We start from the raw sequence: 16988 nt of genomic DNA on the forward strand, positions 1-16988 counted from the left end.
TGCTTTGATGGTGGTTATGTTAGACTGCTTCCCTCCTCCTTTTCTTGCTACCCCTTGCAGTTAAAAAAGGAGACACAAGGTGAGGGAAAATTACAAAACAAGTTTATTAAAGTCTAACATAAAACACTTCAGGCTAAAATATGTACAACTCCCTCCCTTCCCAGGGAATTATAAAATTGAGAGTTGAGGTATATACAAATAACAGAGGAAAAATTGTATATACATGAAGGATATTTTAAAAATAATTTAACCAAAAAGATCAGTTATTAGTCCTTATCTGAACTTAATTCTGCAAGGCCTACCGCTAGACTTTCCAAGATCACAGCCCTGAAATCCTTAACATGGGACTTGTCCATACTTGAAAGCTGGTTTGAAACACATGATTTCAGAAAAGTTGTCATGCTTTGTGCCCACGTACAGGCACAAATTTTGAAGCGAGTGTCATACAAGGAGCTATTCTCACATAAGTATTTCCCAATAGCCAATTCGGAGACTTCTAGGTGCAGATAACCTATTCAGGCAAAACTTGCACCAATGTCAGTGCAAAATTGACTGAACCGGTACTGAAACAGTGTGACAAATCATGTAATTTTCTCTAAGTTACTGTTAATGGAATTATTAAAATTCCCTCTTGCCTTCTGCAGGCAGGTCTCAAGGAGATGTCTGCCTAACAAGATTCCATGCTTTCCCATATTAATCCCTTACAGAAGTTATCAATGCTGTTATAAACCTTGTACCTCCAAAATGAACTCAGAATCCTTAAACCCAGGACTTTGATGTGCAGCCCATTTCCATGCACCTGTTGGCAAAAGGTACAGTACAGACCTGCTTCTTCAGGTCCTACAGCACCCAGCCTGAACACACCTACGAGTATTTTTTGTGTGTGTGTGTGTGTATATATATATTTAAAATCTATATTCTAGTAAATGAATACAGTTTATAGAGATCATACCTCAGCAGCTGAGATATCTTCACAAAAGATGAGAATAAACATCAAGACTCTCAAATGGGGACTCAAGAGTGCAGGTCACTAAATTATTGCTCCAAGACAAAACTACAAGCTTGTGTTTTCTATTAAGAAAGGTTAAAATTGTTGTCTTGTAAAAAATAATGATTATCTTCTTGTCTATAAAGAAAACTAAATGACTAATAAAGCAAGTGTTACTAAGTATCTAAACAAATCCTGTATAAATCTAAGCACTGTATTTTTTAAAAAAGTCTGAAATCTAAGAATACAGTAATAAGCTATAATTTTAGAAATATAAAAACAGTCCAAACAAACATTGTTATGGAATGCATTTTCTATGTAGGAATGTAATTTTGAAATTTTTTTTTCTTCCAGAGCTAGTTCTCTCTTGTGATCATTTATCCTGGCTATGTTACGCTTCAGATACTTTTCCTCAGATAACAGCAGCATATCATTAGTTTATCTTTCAAAGCTGTTAAAATACGTAATTTATCAGTTGTCCAGTACTGTTCTTTTTCAGTATTCATGACTGAGCCTATCTCTATCCCAAGACTTTTGCTATATTTTCAGAGAGAGAAAGTAGAAAGGAGCCTTTAGGACAAGCTACACAGAGGTTGCTTTTTTAACACAGTCAAGATCCCAGTCTTTGTGGTTCTCCAATCTTAAATGGCAAGACTAAGGTGCTACATCAACAACAGAAGATACAAAAGCAAAACAGGGAGGAAAAGAGGAAATGACAAAGAGGAGGTAAAAAAAATATCAGAAAACTTCATCCATTGTCCTTTGCCAGTACTGCGAAGGACATCAGCTGTTTGTAAATGCTGTAGTATCGATAAGCAAAGAAAGTAAGTCAGGCAGTTACAACAATAATTAGCTCCAGCAGACAGAGTCAGAGATACCTGCATTAAGAATGTTCCCAGTGAACGTAGTTGTACTCCTTCCTGCCTGTGGCAGACTTTATCAGCAAATTTGCCATATATTAAAGCATGAAATATGATCAAGAAGCAGAGTTTTTAAACATGCCACATACCAAGATGATCAACACAAAGAAGCAAAAGGCCTATAACTTTACACGTACAAAGATGTAGGAAGAAGAAAAAAAATACTATCTGTAGTCATGCCCGGGAATCAAGGGACCACTGGCCCCATATTTAAATTAAATCCTCCAAGAAATTTTTCACAAGTCTGTTTAATTAAGGTGCAGATTAATTATTACTCCATGTAGAACAGAATCAGTTAAGAGGTATCTCCTATGCTCTTCTATTTATCAGTGTCTGGACACAAGGCATCAGTGGAAATCGAATGCTAGCACCAAGTAAATAACCAACAAATAATATCCTTAAATGCATTGTTGGTACAGTACTATGACTGTTTGCTTACTATTTGATGATTACTTAATGCTAACATTGTGTTAATGGAAGAAGCTGGCAAAATGGAGTATAAAAGTACTCCTGCTGTCAACTAGTCTTTAACTAATGACCCTACCAAGACACTAAAAATGTTGCTTTTTAAAAATGCACACTGCTAGTAACAAAACATACCTTCACATGGGTCTTGCTAGATACCGGTTTTGTGCAGTTACTGTGGACAAGTGACATGAGAGGTAAAGCAATACTTAAATACTTCAATTAAAACTAATCAGTCACACTTAAGAAAACCTTGCCTGGAAGAATATCGATCTGCTCTGTTGTATTCTTCCTTAATGCCCCCTCATGTGGCATTCGCTTATTATTTTCACAGTGAAGGGCAGGATTTATTTCCTCTTTCGTGCCTACAGTCTAGCACAAGAAGAAGCACTACTATAAAAAAGGGATTATGAAGCTATGATTCATGCCTCACAATTAAGTCAATGCATCTTTTCCTCTCATCTACAACATGTGTGTTCCAGCTCTCCTTTTGAGCAAATGTTGCTGTTTGTGCCAAAACCAGGGTGTTTTAGAGACGTGAAAAATAAATCTGGGACAAGATACAACAACGCTGGATTCACTGAAAAGAAAAAGTGACTTGTTGGAAAGAATACCCAGTATTATCTATGCTACTAGAACCCCCTGGCTTACCATGCTACAGAAAAATAATTAATCCTCCTTTACTGGCCTCGTCAGGAAAATACACACAAAACTTGCCCTCTGGTCAGCCTTCAACTGAAGATGGATACTTCTGGCAGACAGCAGTAATTCTTGGCAAGCACCTCACCAGAGCACTGGCCTACCTTCCGTCATGTACCATTATATCACCTTAGAATGCAGAAGTACAAGCTTGTTAGTACATTCAAATTATGATTTTCCCCTTAAACCTCTGGGTTAGTATTCTTCAGCTATCAAATATGGCTTAAAATGTCTGCTCTCAAATGACGTTGTGACGCATCGGATCAGCAGGAACATGGGAGGAGATCTCCAAAATACACTCAACATGTAACAGAGAATTCTTAAGGCAGGTGTTGCTGGAAAGGATTTGTCTCCTGGAAATCAGTGTTAATTGCAAACAGAGATTTGACCGTAGATTAGCACAATTCAACAAAACCCAAAAGACAGCGCTGCACAATGGAATTGCCTTACAAGTGTCTTTACACAGAGGAAAAAGAAAAAAAAAGAGCAAGTCCCATTAAAAAAGTGTGACTGCTTGCTTGCTTATGTTCATCTTACCAAACGTATACAAGTTCACTACCAAATGATGGTGATGGCTCTGTACTGCGCTGTCAGTATAACTGCTGCAAGAAAATAAACTGAGGTTCTGAATATCCAGTCACAGCAGATCTTAGTAATGTTTCTGATGAAGGAGACTGATTACCCGTCACGGGAAGCAGCATCTGATGGTCTTCAGTCCCAATGGGAAGAGGAAGTGCTAAAGACATCTCAGAAGGCTTCACATCTATGGACTCCGGTAAAGGACTTTTCTGACTCTGAATGGATTCTTGTTCATTGAAAGAATTATCAAGTGCATTAGAATCGGGAGGAGTTTCAGATCCTGAGGAGGGGGAAGAAAAAAAAAAACCACAGAAGAAATAAATGTTCAAAAGCCCCTGTGCAAATTCTGCAAATTCCCTTTCAAATGACTGTCAAAACCAGCACTTGGTGTGTCAAGGACTGCTTGGGCAGCTGGGCTATCAGCACTCCAATGTGCCGCAAAGCCAGAACCAGCTGTAAACACAATGTAAGCACTAAGAATCGCATCCTCTGCTGCTTGTAGCACGACAACTAAGCAGCTGATGCACTCCAACTTGACCTCTACTTGGCATGGCACAGAAGATAACAAAACCTCAACATCATAGTGCACAAAGGAGCTTTGGAAAAAATGTCATTATGAAGGTTTCCTTGAGATTTTCCACCCCAGAAAATCTACAAGCCACATCCAAGTATCCTCTTTCAACTGCAACAGCAATGGACAATACATCATTGATCCATAAACAACTTTGGGAGAAAACATTAACTCCATCCCAGCCAGACCCACTGCAGTTTTTATCCAGCCACCTGAGAAATGATTTCCTATTCTAAACTGAAATCCCAGCTGACAGCCTCCTCACTGCTTTGTTCGAATGCAGTCTGCCACTGCTCTTGCACAGCTCGCTAACCCACATCAGGTATTTAACCCTCCCTCTATTGAAGTGGTCCGAAGCGGCGAAGCACTCCTGTCCCTCCATGAGGGCTGACCTGCCTTGGCAGCAATCCCAGCTCTCACCCTCAGGCTCCGCCAGCCCTCTCCAGTCACTGCTGCCCTCACTTCACCCTTGCTTCTGCAGGAGTCCTGCTGCACCGGGGCCTTCCTAAATGGGGCTTCTCAAGCTCTGGACGTTCAAAGCTGCCTCTGCACATGACTTGTTTTCTCATCCTCCCAATCCAAACATACAGACATCTACTATTCTCTTTCCATATGACAAAGGCAAGGAAATTATGGGTAATGCACTTCAGGCTGGACAGATACTGAGCTGTTCGGAGCCACTGCTGACACAGGCTGGCTAGCTGAACATCTCTGTGCTTCGTACTGAAGGCAAGTAATATCTGTCAAATTTCTTTCTCATCAAAATCTGCTATCTAGAATAGATCTTTGAAACAGAGATTTGAAAAGTCTTTTTAGAGCAATATTTGCAGCTGGGAACATTTTGCCAGCTGTCTGATCTCGTGTGTTTGCTAATCCAGCTCAGACTTGGATTAACATAGACTGCATATATTAAAAAAAAAAAAAAAGCTATCTTCCACCATTACATTAAAAATATTTGTGCCTTCAAGATGTAAAGCATTTCTTGTAACCAGTATGCCTTGTTCACCTCAGTTACTGCCCTTGTAAAGACATACTCCTTTAACATGTTCAGCAGGAGTGAAAAATTTCCTACAATTCACACTATGCCTTCACATGGGAAGCTCTCACAAGTTACCAGTACAAGAAAGTACATATTCACGTACAGAAAATTCTTGTCAGCAGCAATCCACTTCTACGTTGCTCAACCTGCGTTTGCTATAGCAATGCAAATACTTGAAAATTTGTCTTCAATCTACTTTAAAACATGTACTTCATGCTTTAAAAGGTTTGGTTACCTCTAAAAGCAGATGCTTTTGGCTCTATAGAGACACTATCCAAAAATCTTTTATTTTCTAATTTTAGGCTTGGGTATGTTATTCAGTACTGAAGACAAAACAGTTGATGTAGTTTCCTAATCTTTCTCTGCACAAGGAGCTCACCTGTGTGAACTTTCGTTTTGTGCTTCTTAAGATTTTTTATATCCGTGTAAGAATTTCCACACATTTCACAGATAAATGGTCTTTCACCTGAAAAAAATTGGTTAGGCAGTTAGAACAATGTTGAAATGAAAAGAAAACACAGTTACGAGATGTAGAAAAACGGATTTCAATGGTTTATTTTAGAATACAACTAGTAATATTGTTATTTTGTCTGTGTGTATTGAGAATGAAATTGTTTCCAGAGTAATACATTAAAACAAAGCAAAAAACCCCAAATGTCAGAAGTAAAGCCATGATCCCACATCAACACCTATGCTGTTACACAGACATTAGTCTGAAAAAGGCAATTAAAAAAAAATTCACAAATATTTTCTTTAAATTATGTTAACACAGACATATATAAATTAAGAAACTTGCTTCTTTCAAATACAGCGCAATATGGTGTATTTTAAAGGCAAAAGGGTAAAAGTAGAATATTATTTATAGTGCAGGAAGCAGCCTGTCTGGAAACTGACCTGTATGGGACCGAAAATGTTTATTGAGCTCTCCAGAGGAAATAAAACTCTTTTCACAAATGCCACAGATATATGGCTTCTCTCCTAAAGGAAACACAAGGAGTATGTTATTTCAATATATAAACCAGAATACACATAAAGAACAAATCAAAATGAAACAGAGGTAACGTCCAATGGGAGAAAGAGCTCCCTAAACTGGAATCAAAGGGAAAAAACACAAGAAAGGAGCTGGATGACAACTCTAGTGGTAACTCCCAACCTACAGACTCCTGGGTCATTACCCAGCCCCTCCGCAGGCAGCCAGTCCTCCCTTGCCAGGCCTGTTCCGGTACCCCAGTGCTCTGGCTCCCCTTACCTGTATGTTTTCGAGAATGGGTGATGAGAGAACTTGAGACGGCAAACGCTTTTCCACAGCTGTCACACACATAAGGCTTCTCGCCTGTGTGGCGACGCACATGGTAGGTGAGTGTGCTGGCCTGAGCAAACCGCTGCCCGCACCGGTCACACACATAGGGCTTCTCGCCACTATGCTTCCTGTGAACGAACAGGGCATCAGTGACCTCCTGGCACGAAGGGAATCAACACCCACGATTAAATAACTTTCTACAATCAGTACTTCATGCCCAAAGTCCCTTGTGGAGATGTTCTGAGAACTAAAAAAGATGTAGCAACTCTGGGAATCAGCACATCCGCGATTTCTGTGGCAGCTGACCTGAACTGCAAGCCCTGCACATGGACCATGCACCATGAGAGCTCCACACGTTTCGCCTTATAGCGTACTGACAGAGAAAATGACGAATCCTAACAAGGGAGCATAATTCCCACTCCTGCCAAAAATGCGAAAAGCCCCATGCGGATAGTAGTGAATGGTGAGAACTGTTCTGTTTCACCTCCCACCAAGGACTTCTCTCCTCTTTGCTGCTGCAAGCAGTTTAAAACAAAATCTATGTCTTGATGCCATAAGGATACCAGCGTGTAGGCTGTAACATTCATAAATCACAAATCCCTTCCCTAATGAGGAAGTACAGAGATGTAATTATTCTGTTACGCACTGTGCAAGAAGACCCACAAGAAAAGGAGCAGAAATGGCCAAATTACGTGAACGTGTACCTCTTGCTCACACTGGAGTAAATTATTCTGTTTAAATAAACACATGGATAAGCATTGGCAGGATCTCACTTTTGCCTACCTGGCATGAATCTTCAAATTGCTTGAAGTTGCAAACTGCAGGTTGCAGACATCACATTTGTATGGTTTCTCTTCTCCGTGGTGCATCCGACTGTGGAACACTAACTGGCACTTCTGAGCAAAGCCTTTGTCGCAGAGTTCACACTTGTATGGCTTCTCCCCTAGTGAAAAATAAAACCTTTGTACTCTCTGCACTCACGTAAGAAAGCTTGCCAGTCCACTACCCGACCAAAGCTCAGGTGTCCGTTCTAATACTTCTTACAAATAACATCCTGGAACATCCCATCACCAGTCCACTGAAGTGGAATGTGCCAGGAGTACAGCAGACTATTTTTTAACACAATATCTTTTGGGAAAAGAAGGTAACAATGTTTTTAATAGTCCTGTTTTCTCCACAATAAGAATGCTACTACTACATTTTCAGACTTTTTCCTGGTTATGTCTATACACGATTCGGAATATTCAAAACGAACAACCCGTAAATCATCTGCTGCCTCTTGCCCATCAAACAGCAACCTACAGTCTAGTGCTCACTAATTGCTCATTAGCATCTGCTGTACGATGCTACAGGTGCTTCTCCAACCATTCAAGCTCTTTTAGTGGCCAACAGTCTCATGTAAGGGATCACACAACTCTACAGTCTTAGATGACAGTACAGAAGAGCCTATCTCTGCATTTCTATGGCAGTGCACAACCAAACCCAGAACTCAACAATTCTTAAGTACACCATGTACAGAAAAACTTCCAAAATAACAGTATTAGACATCTAACCTGCCATCTAGCAACCAACACCATGAAATTCCCTACCTACCTGTGCAACAATTCCTAGTACAATACCCTCAAAAGCAGAAAGCACAGCTGACGTTCCTACTAGCAAACTGTCCCTGAATGCTGCTCACAAACTCCATCTCATGTATGAATCTTAGTCACTGGCTGACAATATTTGCAATTCTCTCCCTTGGCTACAGAAAGAGCAAGGTGTCCTCCTGCAGCTGTACCTCAACACCTCCTACTTCACCTCTTTACATCTTCACAGCTTCCTGGAAAAAGCTCCACTGCTGGCCTCTGCTCAAGACTTTCCAAAGGAGAAAACAAGCAAAAGGAAACAGTTTTTTGTCTGATTCACCATTACTTCAGAATTCTGAATGTCAGCCACAAAAGGAAGAAAACTACATAAACCAGGTCCCTCTGCTGCTCACTGGGCTAAGTACAGCAGCGACAACAGCAGAACAGCTATGTCAGATCAGCCTGAAAAACAAACTAACCTGTCACTGTCTTCCATCTCTAAGGAAGAACATATGAAGAGACAAGCACAGTACTTCTCTCATACATTTTCCCGGGCTCCAGCAATTTGCTGTTTGTTACCCTTTTAAGTCAGACGCATTGTCTGAACGTTAAAGTGTTCCTACTTGATTTCTCTTTTAATGCTTTGTTCAGTAGCTCCTGATATAACACTAACTTCTGGTAACGTTACTGAATGCAGAGATCGTAACACCATCACACATTTCAGCTGCACATTTTACTCAATAAAATCCCAAATGCTCTAGAAATCCAGCTACCCCCTTGCCTTTTTTAAAGACCCTATGAGAAAGTTACCTGCTTGCCACAAGATTGCGTTTTTTCTCCACTTTTGTTACCAAACATATATTATGATTTGAAGTTTAAAAAAACGCAACAGAAATTCTGGTATCAAGTATAGGGAGTTTTTTTACCCTCTACAGGCAATAGATTTTGGCACTCCAGCACTCTACAGAGTAAAAGGGTAGCCGGCTCTTCTGAGTCTTTCCAGAATGCATCCAGAGGATGCTCAGCCTAATAAAGTCCTCTCTAGCTATTTAAAGCAGAAACTGTGATTTTGTACTGAAAAACACCGAAAATTTTGATGCTATGAGTATATAGGTACTAACCCCACATGCATACCAGCAGCAGACAAAATTTCTAGAGGAGGAAGTCAGAATGCAAAGATCTTTTTAGTCCTGTATTCACAGGCTGTGATTCCAGGTCTCCACAGCCCAGCAGAAAAGGCCGATGGCTTACCTGTGTGAGTTCTTACATGGGTTTTCAACTGATTGCACTGGGTGAATGCCTTCCCGCAAAGCTGACACACGTACGGTTTCACTCCTTTGTGTATCCTCATGTGTCGTCGGAGGCTGCTAGCCTCTGAGAAGACTTTTCCACAGGTGTTGCACACTGGCTTAGCTTTGGAGTACTTCTGGTCAAGCTCTTCTCCTGAACTCTCCAGCTGGTAAGCGATCTTTTCACTGGCTATGTTAGACATACAGTGCTCCTTCAGGGCACAGCTTTGCTGAGGCTTTCCCCGTTTCTGTTTCGCTGCAATACTCTGAACCAGGATATCCTGCGCTGCCAGTGTTTCGCTTTCCACCACAGATGCCAGCTGTAGTTCAGAGTTATCGCTGCCTTGGGCAGCCTGTTCCGTTATCTGGGTGGCCAGCTTATTTGCATCCAAAAACATTTCAATGGACGTGTTCTCAGCCACATCGTTCTGATATTGTATGGATTTATTCTGTATGGTTTTGGGGGAGCTGAAATTCTTCTTTCGCTTTTTGGTTTGAGGAGATTTCTTTTCTAAAGCTGCTTTCTTTGCCTGTGGTTGAACCAATTCTGCAGAAGTAGCATCTGCTTTCTCCCGATTACTGTAATCTCGGAGAGTCAGAAGGCAAGTTTGCTGATTCATTTCAACGTTTCCAGTGATACTAGATGTCTCTGTAGAAGAGGGATTAGCAATAAAAGCAAAGTCCTCCATCTTGATTTTGCATTTAGTGACCACTTCTTCTACTTTGAGATAGTCGGCAGCCTGGTGAATTTCTTTAACATTCCAGCTGCAAGAAAACAAGACTTGGGTGACAATATTCTGAACAAAGCAAACATTTGTTCTGTACCAACTGTACAAAATACAGACAGCAAAGCGACAGAAAGGTTACACTGCCAGAAAACGTAACCTGGAGAACACATACAGCAAGACCTCATCTCTCAGTGCTGCAGTGCCGCAAGACAGCAGTATGACAATTACTCCCGAACTGATGGCCCATGTCTAGTGGGGTCTGCAGATCCACAGAACTGCGTGCCTTTTGTAGGATTTTAAGTTAAAAGTCCAGTTGTAAGGTGGTGAGGCTAGACAGGGGCTTGTTGGTCCAAAAAGCTCAGAAATCACAGCACAAAGGGGTAAAACACTGGGGAACAAAATGCAAAAATTACCATTCTATAATCCTTCTGGCAAAAGTCTTAAGTAATTCGTAAGCAGTGCATTCACCTCAGCACTTCTGTGAGGCAAGTATTAATCTTGTTTTATAAAACGATTTGCAAACAGTCTTAATTCTGCATCAGCTGCACACACACAACATTAACACCAAGGAAGTCCTCATTTAAACTACTACGCTCTGCTTTTCAGTTGCTGCAACACAGGCCTTGATGGTTTAGAAAAAAATTGATCTGGAGAAGGTGGCAACACGCACCATCAATGCATTTATGGATTTATGGCACTCTAAAGAGAGATTAATGGTAAACGACATCATTCTAACAATCCATTACACAGTAAATGTAATTAGCAATACGTAAGTAGCCACAACTGCTCTCTGTACAGAAATACAACTGTTTCAGCATCTCATATTACACTAGAACAGAGTTCAAAGTACATCCTCCTGGTGTCACTTATGTACCCACCACCACAGAGAACAACGGAATTTGCAGACAGTTGCAGCAGTCACCTAAATGGATACAGTATGAAGTGACGGGTGCACATGGGCAGACCTGCAGGCATCATCTTTAGTCAAATAGTTCTGCCTGGGTGAGAATGGTACTTTCACCGTCCTCTTCCTTCAAAGACCTCAACTGCTCAGAATGAATCCAGAAACTCTCCTGCTGTGGTCCCAGACAGACATCAAGAACGCTGCACACTTCTGCTCATATGTAATTTGCAAAGCATCAATCACTAACTGCACCACACAGCTGTGTACATGGCTCTAGTGCTGTCAGCGCTTGTAGCTAACGTAAAAAATAAAGAACCCACCCTGCATCTGTGTACTTAAATTATCGAGAATAAGTTTTCAGACTTCAGTAGAAACAAAGGGTTTTCAAACCTGCATTTGACACCAGACATTGAGAAAGGAGTAAAAATCCTGGGCTACGTACTTCTAAATTCCCTCATGAGGGATAAGCTTTTTCTTTTGCTGAGAGAAAAAGCGTTGCAAACAATCCTCACTGTATGTGAAGCAACACAACAGGCAGCAAATCAATGCAATAAGGAGAGGACGGACATACCACTTTTTCTGTAACTCCTTTTGGCAGTGTAATATAGGATTTTAAGTAACAGATCATGCAAATTCTAACAGATGTAATTTTTTAAAAATCGTGCCTATCTTCATCCATTCCTCAAATTTTAGTCTCTACTGCATACACAGTTTCTGGAGGGTTTCTCTGCAAAAGTGGACTCCTATAATCTAACTTCGGAAAGAGTATGCTTATCACCTATCCTTCCCTCTCCTGCTAATCACCCAAGATGTTTAACCCCTTCCAATGCAAACAGAAAGACTGTGAGACCAGAACTATCAGTCAGTGAAATCTGAGACAACATACCTTTGTTTTGGCACTACATGTCACGTGGTATTTTAAAACATACAAACAGATGCTCTTCAACTTGTTAATATGTATTCATATCCACTACTCTTTGTTCCTCCAGAACTTATTACACAACAAAAAATCCACTACTGCTGTAACACAAAGTTGATTTCCCTATTCTCTTTCCCCCTTTAATAGTGTATGTTACCTGTCAAGGTTTAAGTTTCCCGTATAAATAAATTCCAGGAGTTTTTGGAATCCATCAGCTTTCACTTGAGTCTGATCCAATACAACGTTATTGTCAGATGCATCTCTGTAAAATGCACCGAAGTACTCGCTGAAAGAGGCAAGCACATTTCTGTGTGCTTTGAACTGGAATTCACCGATAACAACAGTGCAGTCACAAAGGAAGCCAGCTTCTCGCTGCTTGTTCAGTCTCTCCAAAAGGTGCTCACAGTGATGGGAATACTGCATTTTGACAACGAGCTGCAGCCTCTTTATTCTGACCTGGGAAAGAAAAGGGAAAAAAGAAAAAGGATTTACATGTGGGATTTAACTTTGTTTCCCCCTTCACAGAGTAAGTTGATGATTAGGAAAGAGCCAGCGTTCGAATCCACTCGTGATCCCTGCAGGACAGCTGGTGTAGCAGCGCTCCCGCACGAGGGGCAGGGATCTTTCTTAACCTGGGGAGCTGCTCATTTCAGAGGCGGATCGCGGGGAGCGGGAAGGGGCGGGCGCCCCCCGGCTCAGCGGATCAGCCTGCCCGAGCGCACGGCCGGCCATGCCCAAACCGGCTCCGCGGGGCACCCCGCAGCCGCCCGCTCCCCGCGCCGGGACCCCACCGCGCTCGGGCGGCGGCGCGGCCGCTCCCCGGGGCCCAGACCCGCTCCCTGCCGCAGGGGCCGGGGACGGACGGAGCCCGGGCGCGGGGGGGCTCCAAGCGGCCGCCGGGACCCGGGCCGCCACGGCAGCAGACCGGGGTGCCGGCAGCCACGGCCCCCCGGCCCGGCCGCGCCGCTGGACGGGACGGAGCCCGCAGCGCCCCCCCGCGCCGCGGCCCTCACCCGGGCCCGGCCCAGCCACCCCCGCGTCCCCCGCGGCCGGGCCCGGCTGCCCGGCCGCCGCCCGTACCCCCGCCGCTGCCCGGCCGCCCCGAGGAGCCGCGGCGGGGCCGCCCCCGGGCCGGCAGGAGGGCGGCGGCGGCGCCCCACGCACCTGCGGAGGGGAAGGGAAGCGGCGCCTCCGCCTCAGGCCGCCATGTTCTGATGACGCCGCGCGCGCCGCTTCCGGGCTGCCAGTTCCGGTGCCCCCGCGCTGCGGGCGGGCGGCGGCCCTGGGGCTGCGCGGGCACCGGCGGCCGGCCGGGAGGCGGGGACGCGGCCGCGGCCCGGCCCGCTGCGGGCAACGCGCGTGGCTGGGCCGCGAACGGCTTCCCCCGGAGCGGGGGGGCGCGGACTGCGGGCCCCGCGGTGCGGTGCGGCGGAGCGCGGCCCGCAGTCGGGCTGGCGGGGCGCCTTGCAGCCGGGGGCTGCGGTCGTGCCCGGCGGGGCGGAGCCGCGTTACTCGGGGGCTGCAACGGCAGGGAGCGATGTCCGGCGGCTCCCGGGGGGCGGGTCTCCGCCCTGCCCCCTGGGCTGGTAAATAAAACGGGTCTAACGTCCTTGTCAGCGGTAGCGCCGCAGCGCTGAGGAGCCCCGCCGGGACGGTTGTTCCAGTGAAGAACGACTCCGGTAAAGGTGTTTATAGAAGTGCGGAGGTGCGGCACCGCAGCAGGGTCAGTGCCGGTCAGTTTCAGAAACGCAACGTTCGAAGTGAGGAAAAAAAAAAAATATGAAGTGCCGCCCTGGCGTGTTTCCGCCCGGTTTCGAACCGGGGACCTTTCGCGTGTTAGGCGAACGTGATAACCACTACACTACGGAAACACCGCTGAACGCAACTTCTCCCCAGCACCCTACAATGGTGTCTGCTCGCCACCCCCCCCGACAGTGACTACCCCGCCTGGGACCTGCCTCATGCTGCTGCCCGGGCCCACCCGAGGAGCTGCATCCCCACGGAGCCACAGCCCATCCGTGCTGGCAGCTCCCCAGGCATCGCCCCGGGGTGCGGCACCCTGCCTCCGCCAAGGGCCTCCCCTCAGCCAGCCCCAAGCTGCGGGGTGCTCCGGGGCTGTCACCTCCTGCCACCTGTACACACCAGGAGTGACAGCACTGGCATGAACAAGAAACTTTAGGATCTGGAATGCTCTAATTGATTTTCAACATATCTTTCAATAAAAAGCCATACCCTCTGTTAATATTTGACAGCAAAATGTCACTCCAAAGGTCTATGGCTTACAGCGCCAAACCTACCTCCTGCTGGGGCTGCAGTGGCTGGAAGGATCATTTTGTTGGGAACGAAGCACAGACAAGAAGATATCGACAAAAGGAGCTGAAAAGTGCGGGGAAATGAGGGGAGCAAAGCATGACAGAGACTTGCTGGTGCCAGCAAGTGCAGGTGGGATGAGCCGGACAAACCGGGCAGGGCTGCCAAGGAGAGGTGGAAAGCACTGGAGTTCCTGCAGGAGCAAAGTGGGGCAGGGTCAGTGTGTGTTTATCAGAAATCAGAATAAGACAGCCCCAGCCAAAGAGGAGAAAGGGAGTTGTTTGGCACTGCTAGCCCTGCAGGGCAGAACCATAATAAAGCAGCCAGCAAGAGAGCAACAGACAAGCTGGGAGCTGAGCACAGAGTGCGTTGCAGCAGGCAGCCTCTCCTCTGCAGGCCTCCTGCTGCAGCTGGAGCTTGGAAAAATGAGGAAGTGACTAATCCTCCTGGATTTTCTAGTACCCCAGGCACTGAAATGCCTGATCTTGGAAGGAGCTATAGAGAGGAAATTAGCTTTGCCATCCTTGGCAAAGGGAAACACGAGCCAAACCCCAACCGTTGAGAGGAGAAAAGCCAAGAGGAAAGAAATAGAAAAGGCTCCAGGAGAAAGCAGTGAGAGGGAAGGGAAAGGGGAAACAGAAGAAAGCTGGAAGCAAGCGGCGACGATATTCTGTTGAGTATGACAGTGGCAGTTGCAAGATTTCTTGACACTGCTGCTGTCATCACGCAAAGGTTTCTAGTAGCTGTAGGGATGTGTGTATAAGAAGTGCCACAAAATGGCATTGGGGAAAAATGAGCATCATTACTACCTCTTTTCATGCTTGCAACTTCCCTCAGGTCCCCGTGGAAAAACACTGGTGGGAATGCACTTGTGTTCTTAGTGCCATACCACAATCACAAGATCTGTGGTGCACAACTGTAGCACCAGGGTGAGAAGGTTGACATTGCAGCCACATCTCTGCCCAACCGCATATTGCTCTGACATTAATAGCACCCATTTTGTTCATGCAAGGTCTTCAGCAGCCTCTGAGGATTCAATTTTAATAATTGTAAATAAAATTGTAATGAAACACAAAATACAAAGTAACTAATGACTTTGCATTATTATTGATACAATATTTTCAGTCATAGCCTGACAACCACGGTTAAAGAAGGAAGCTCCTGTTCATAACACACTATAACCTTCTCCAAGGAGCTGAAAGGTCTCCGCTTTCACAGCTGCCGAAGTTGCCTGGCCTGTGAAAGGGCTAAAATATCTTTCTAGTATTTTTTTCAAGATAATACACATAATTTATATGTACATTAAATGCTTTTTCCTAGCATCTTTTACCTGGGGCATCCCTGAAAAGACTACCTTGACCAAGGAGAGATGCTGGTGTTGCCATGGAGACGGAGGTGGAAGAGTACTTGTCCGGTGCCACTGTATTTTGTTTGATTCCTGTAGGTACCCAAAAGAGTGTGAGTTTGTCACATCTTGGGGAGTTAGGGATGCTGTGAGGAAGAATGTCTATGACAATGACTTGAAGATGAAAAGTAGTGAGCAGAAAGTGATTCTGACTGAGGCACAGTGACGGAGCTCTTCCCCCAGCACACTGATGTACCAGGTCTGTGAGTCTCTCCAGGCTGTGCTCACAGTCCATGCTTCAGGTCTCACACAGGCAGTGTGGTGGGCCACGGTTACAGTGTTGCCCACAATATATCGATCTTGGAAGGCTACTGCTGGCCCCATGGTACTCCCTGGCTTGACACATACAGCTGTGATTTTACACAGCACCCGACAGGGATGCTGAAAGAAAGTAGAGCTTCAAAAGTCACCACACCTGAAGAGCTGCTTGTGCAAGGCACAGAAGAAAAATTATGTGTGCCTGGTCTTTGAGGAAGGGATGACACAGAATCATAGTGAGGTGGAAAAAACTTACCACCTTCCTGGTGGCCATGAAATTACGGTTCAGAATCAAAGGTTTCATTGTCCTGAAACCTTCTTTCACCCTCCTGATGTTGGCATAGAGTCACAAGGGATTGACAAGCTCTGCTCCAATTCTGTCACGAATGAATCATCACCATGATGTTGGCATAAGGGTTTACTTCCACTACAGTCCTTCTGCTGTGATGGAGAGAAGGGACACTGCTTGATGCAAGCGAATGTCCATTTATTGTACACAATCACGAGTTTATATATGTTTTCAGAAGCTGGGCTCTTTAAACTGATTGGTTCTTTAAGCTAAGCATTACATACTAGGCAACCCCTAACTGGTTAACTACAAACAAAGGACACTTTAAGTAAGTGTTTACAGTCATCAATTAACAGCAAGGTGTTACCTCTCCTTGGCACCATCCATTCCCCACTCCCCTGTTTTTTCCTGGCATGTCTCATCCTGTTGATTGTTATCTATTCACACTCCTTGTCCTCCCAGGGTTTGTGACCTACAACCTCGAGCACATTCCCCTCAGCTGATGGCCACCCATGGTCCTGATTTCCAGGCCCCCTCCTGCATCCTTCCTGGTGGTTTCAGCCTCTTCCCTGGAATCAAGCTGAATGCTTCAACAAGGAGATGGCCTACGTGGTCCCACGTGGTGTTAAGGTGAAAGTAAGCGCTCCTCCTAATAGGAATTTTTAGTGGACAGCAGGCTTGTCACTTCCTTGACTGCCTTCCAGCCAATGCAGATTATGGTGACAGCATGCTGGAAGGCTGTGCCTAACATGGTGCT

The 16988-nt window shown here is 44.9% G+C and overlaps 1 protein-coding gene and 1 non-coding gene across 2 annotated transcripts; both read right to left on the bottom strand.

Annotated features, from left to right (window-relative positions):
- Positions 1-80: 80 nt before the first annotated feature.
- MYNN (myoneurin) lies at positions 81-13666 on the bottom strand. The gene is made up of 8 exons (XM_055723973.1): positions 13134-13666; positions 12127-12425; positions 9381-10183; positions 7345-7504; positions 6511-6689; positions 6156-6239; positions 5641-5727; positions 81-3931 (listed from the first exon to the last, which is right to left on the bottom strand). Exons 2-8 carry the CDS (start codon positions 12390-12392, stop codon positions 3663-3665), a joined length of 1848 nt encoding a protein of 615 aa, XP_055579948.1. The 5' UTR covers positions 12393-12425; positions 13134-13666; the 3' UTR covers positions 81-3662.
- Positions 13667-13767: 101 nt separating this feature from the next.
- Positions 13768-13840, bottom strand: TRNAV-AAC (transfer RNA valine (anticodon AAC)). The gene has a single exon. It is a non-coding gene; the product is annotated as a tRNA-Val (tRNA).
- Between the last annotated feature and the right edge of the window lie 3148 nt (positions 13841-16988).

The sequence above is a fragment of the Falco cherrug genome, chromosome 11 (genome assembly GCF_023634085.1).
Source record: "Falco cherrug isolate bFalChe1 chromosome 11, bFalChe1.pri, whole genome shotgun sequence".
In the NCBI taxonomy this organism is placed as follows: domain Eukaryota; kingdom Metazoa; phylum Chordata; class Aves; order Falconiformes; family Falconidae; genus Falco; species Falco cherrug.

What these genes read in the sequence shown, in the direction of transcription:
- MYNN (XM_055723973.1), bottom strand. Translation starts at nt 12,392, where the DNA reads ATGCAGTATTCCCATCACTGTGAGCACCTTTTGGAGAGACTGAACAAG. An exon ending in CCATGTAAGAACTCACACAG is followed by an intron (nt 7,505 to 9,380) that starts GTAAGCCATCGG and finishes ATTTTTCACTAG; the next exon opens with GGGAGAAGCCATACAAGTGT. An exon ending in CAAAACGAAAGTTCACACAG is followed by an intron (nt 3,932 to 5,640) that starts GTGAGCTCCTTG and finishes CCCCCTCCTCAG; the next exon opens with GATCTGAAACTCCTCCCGAT.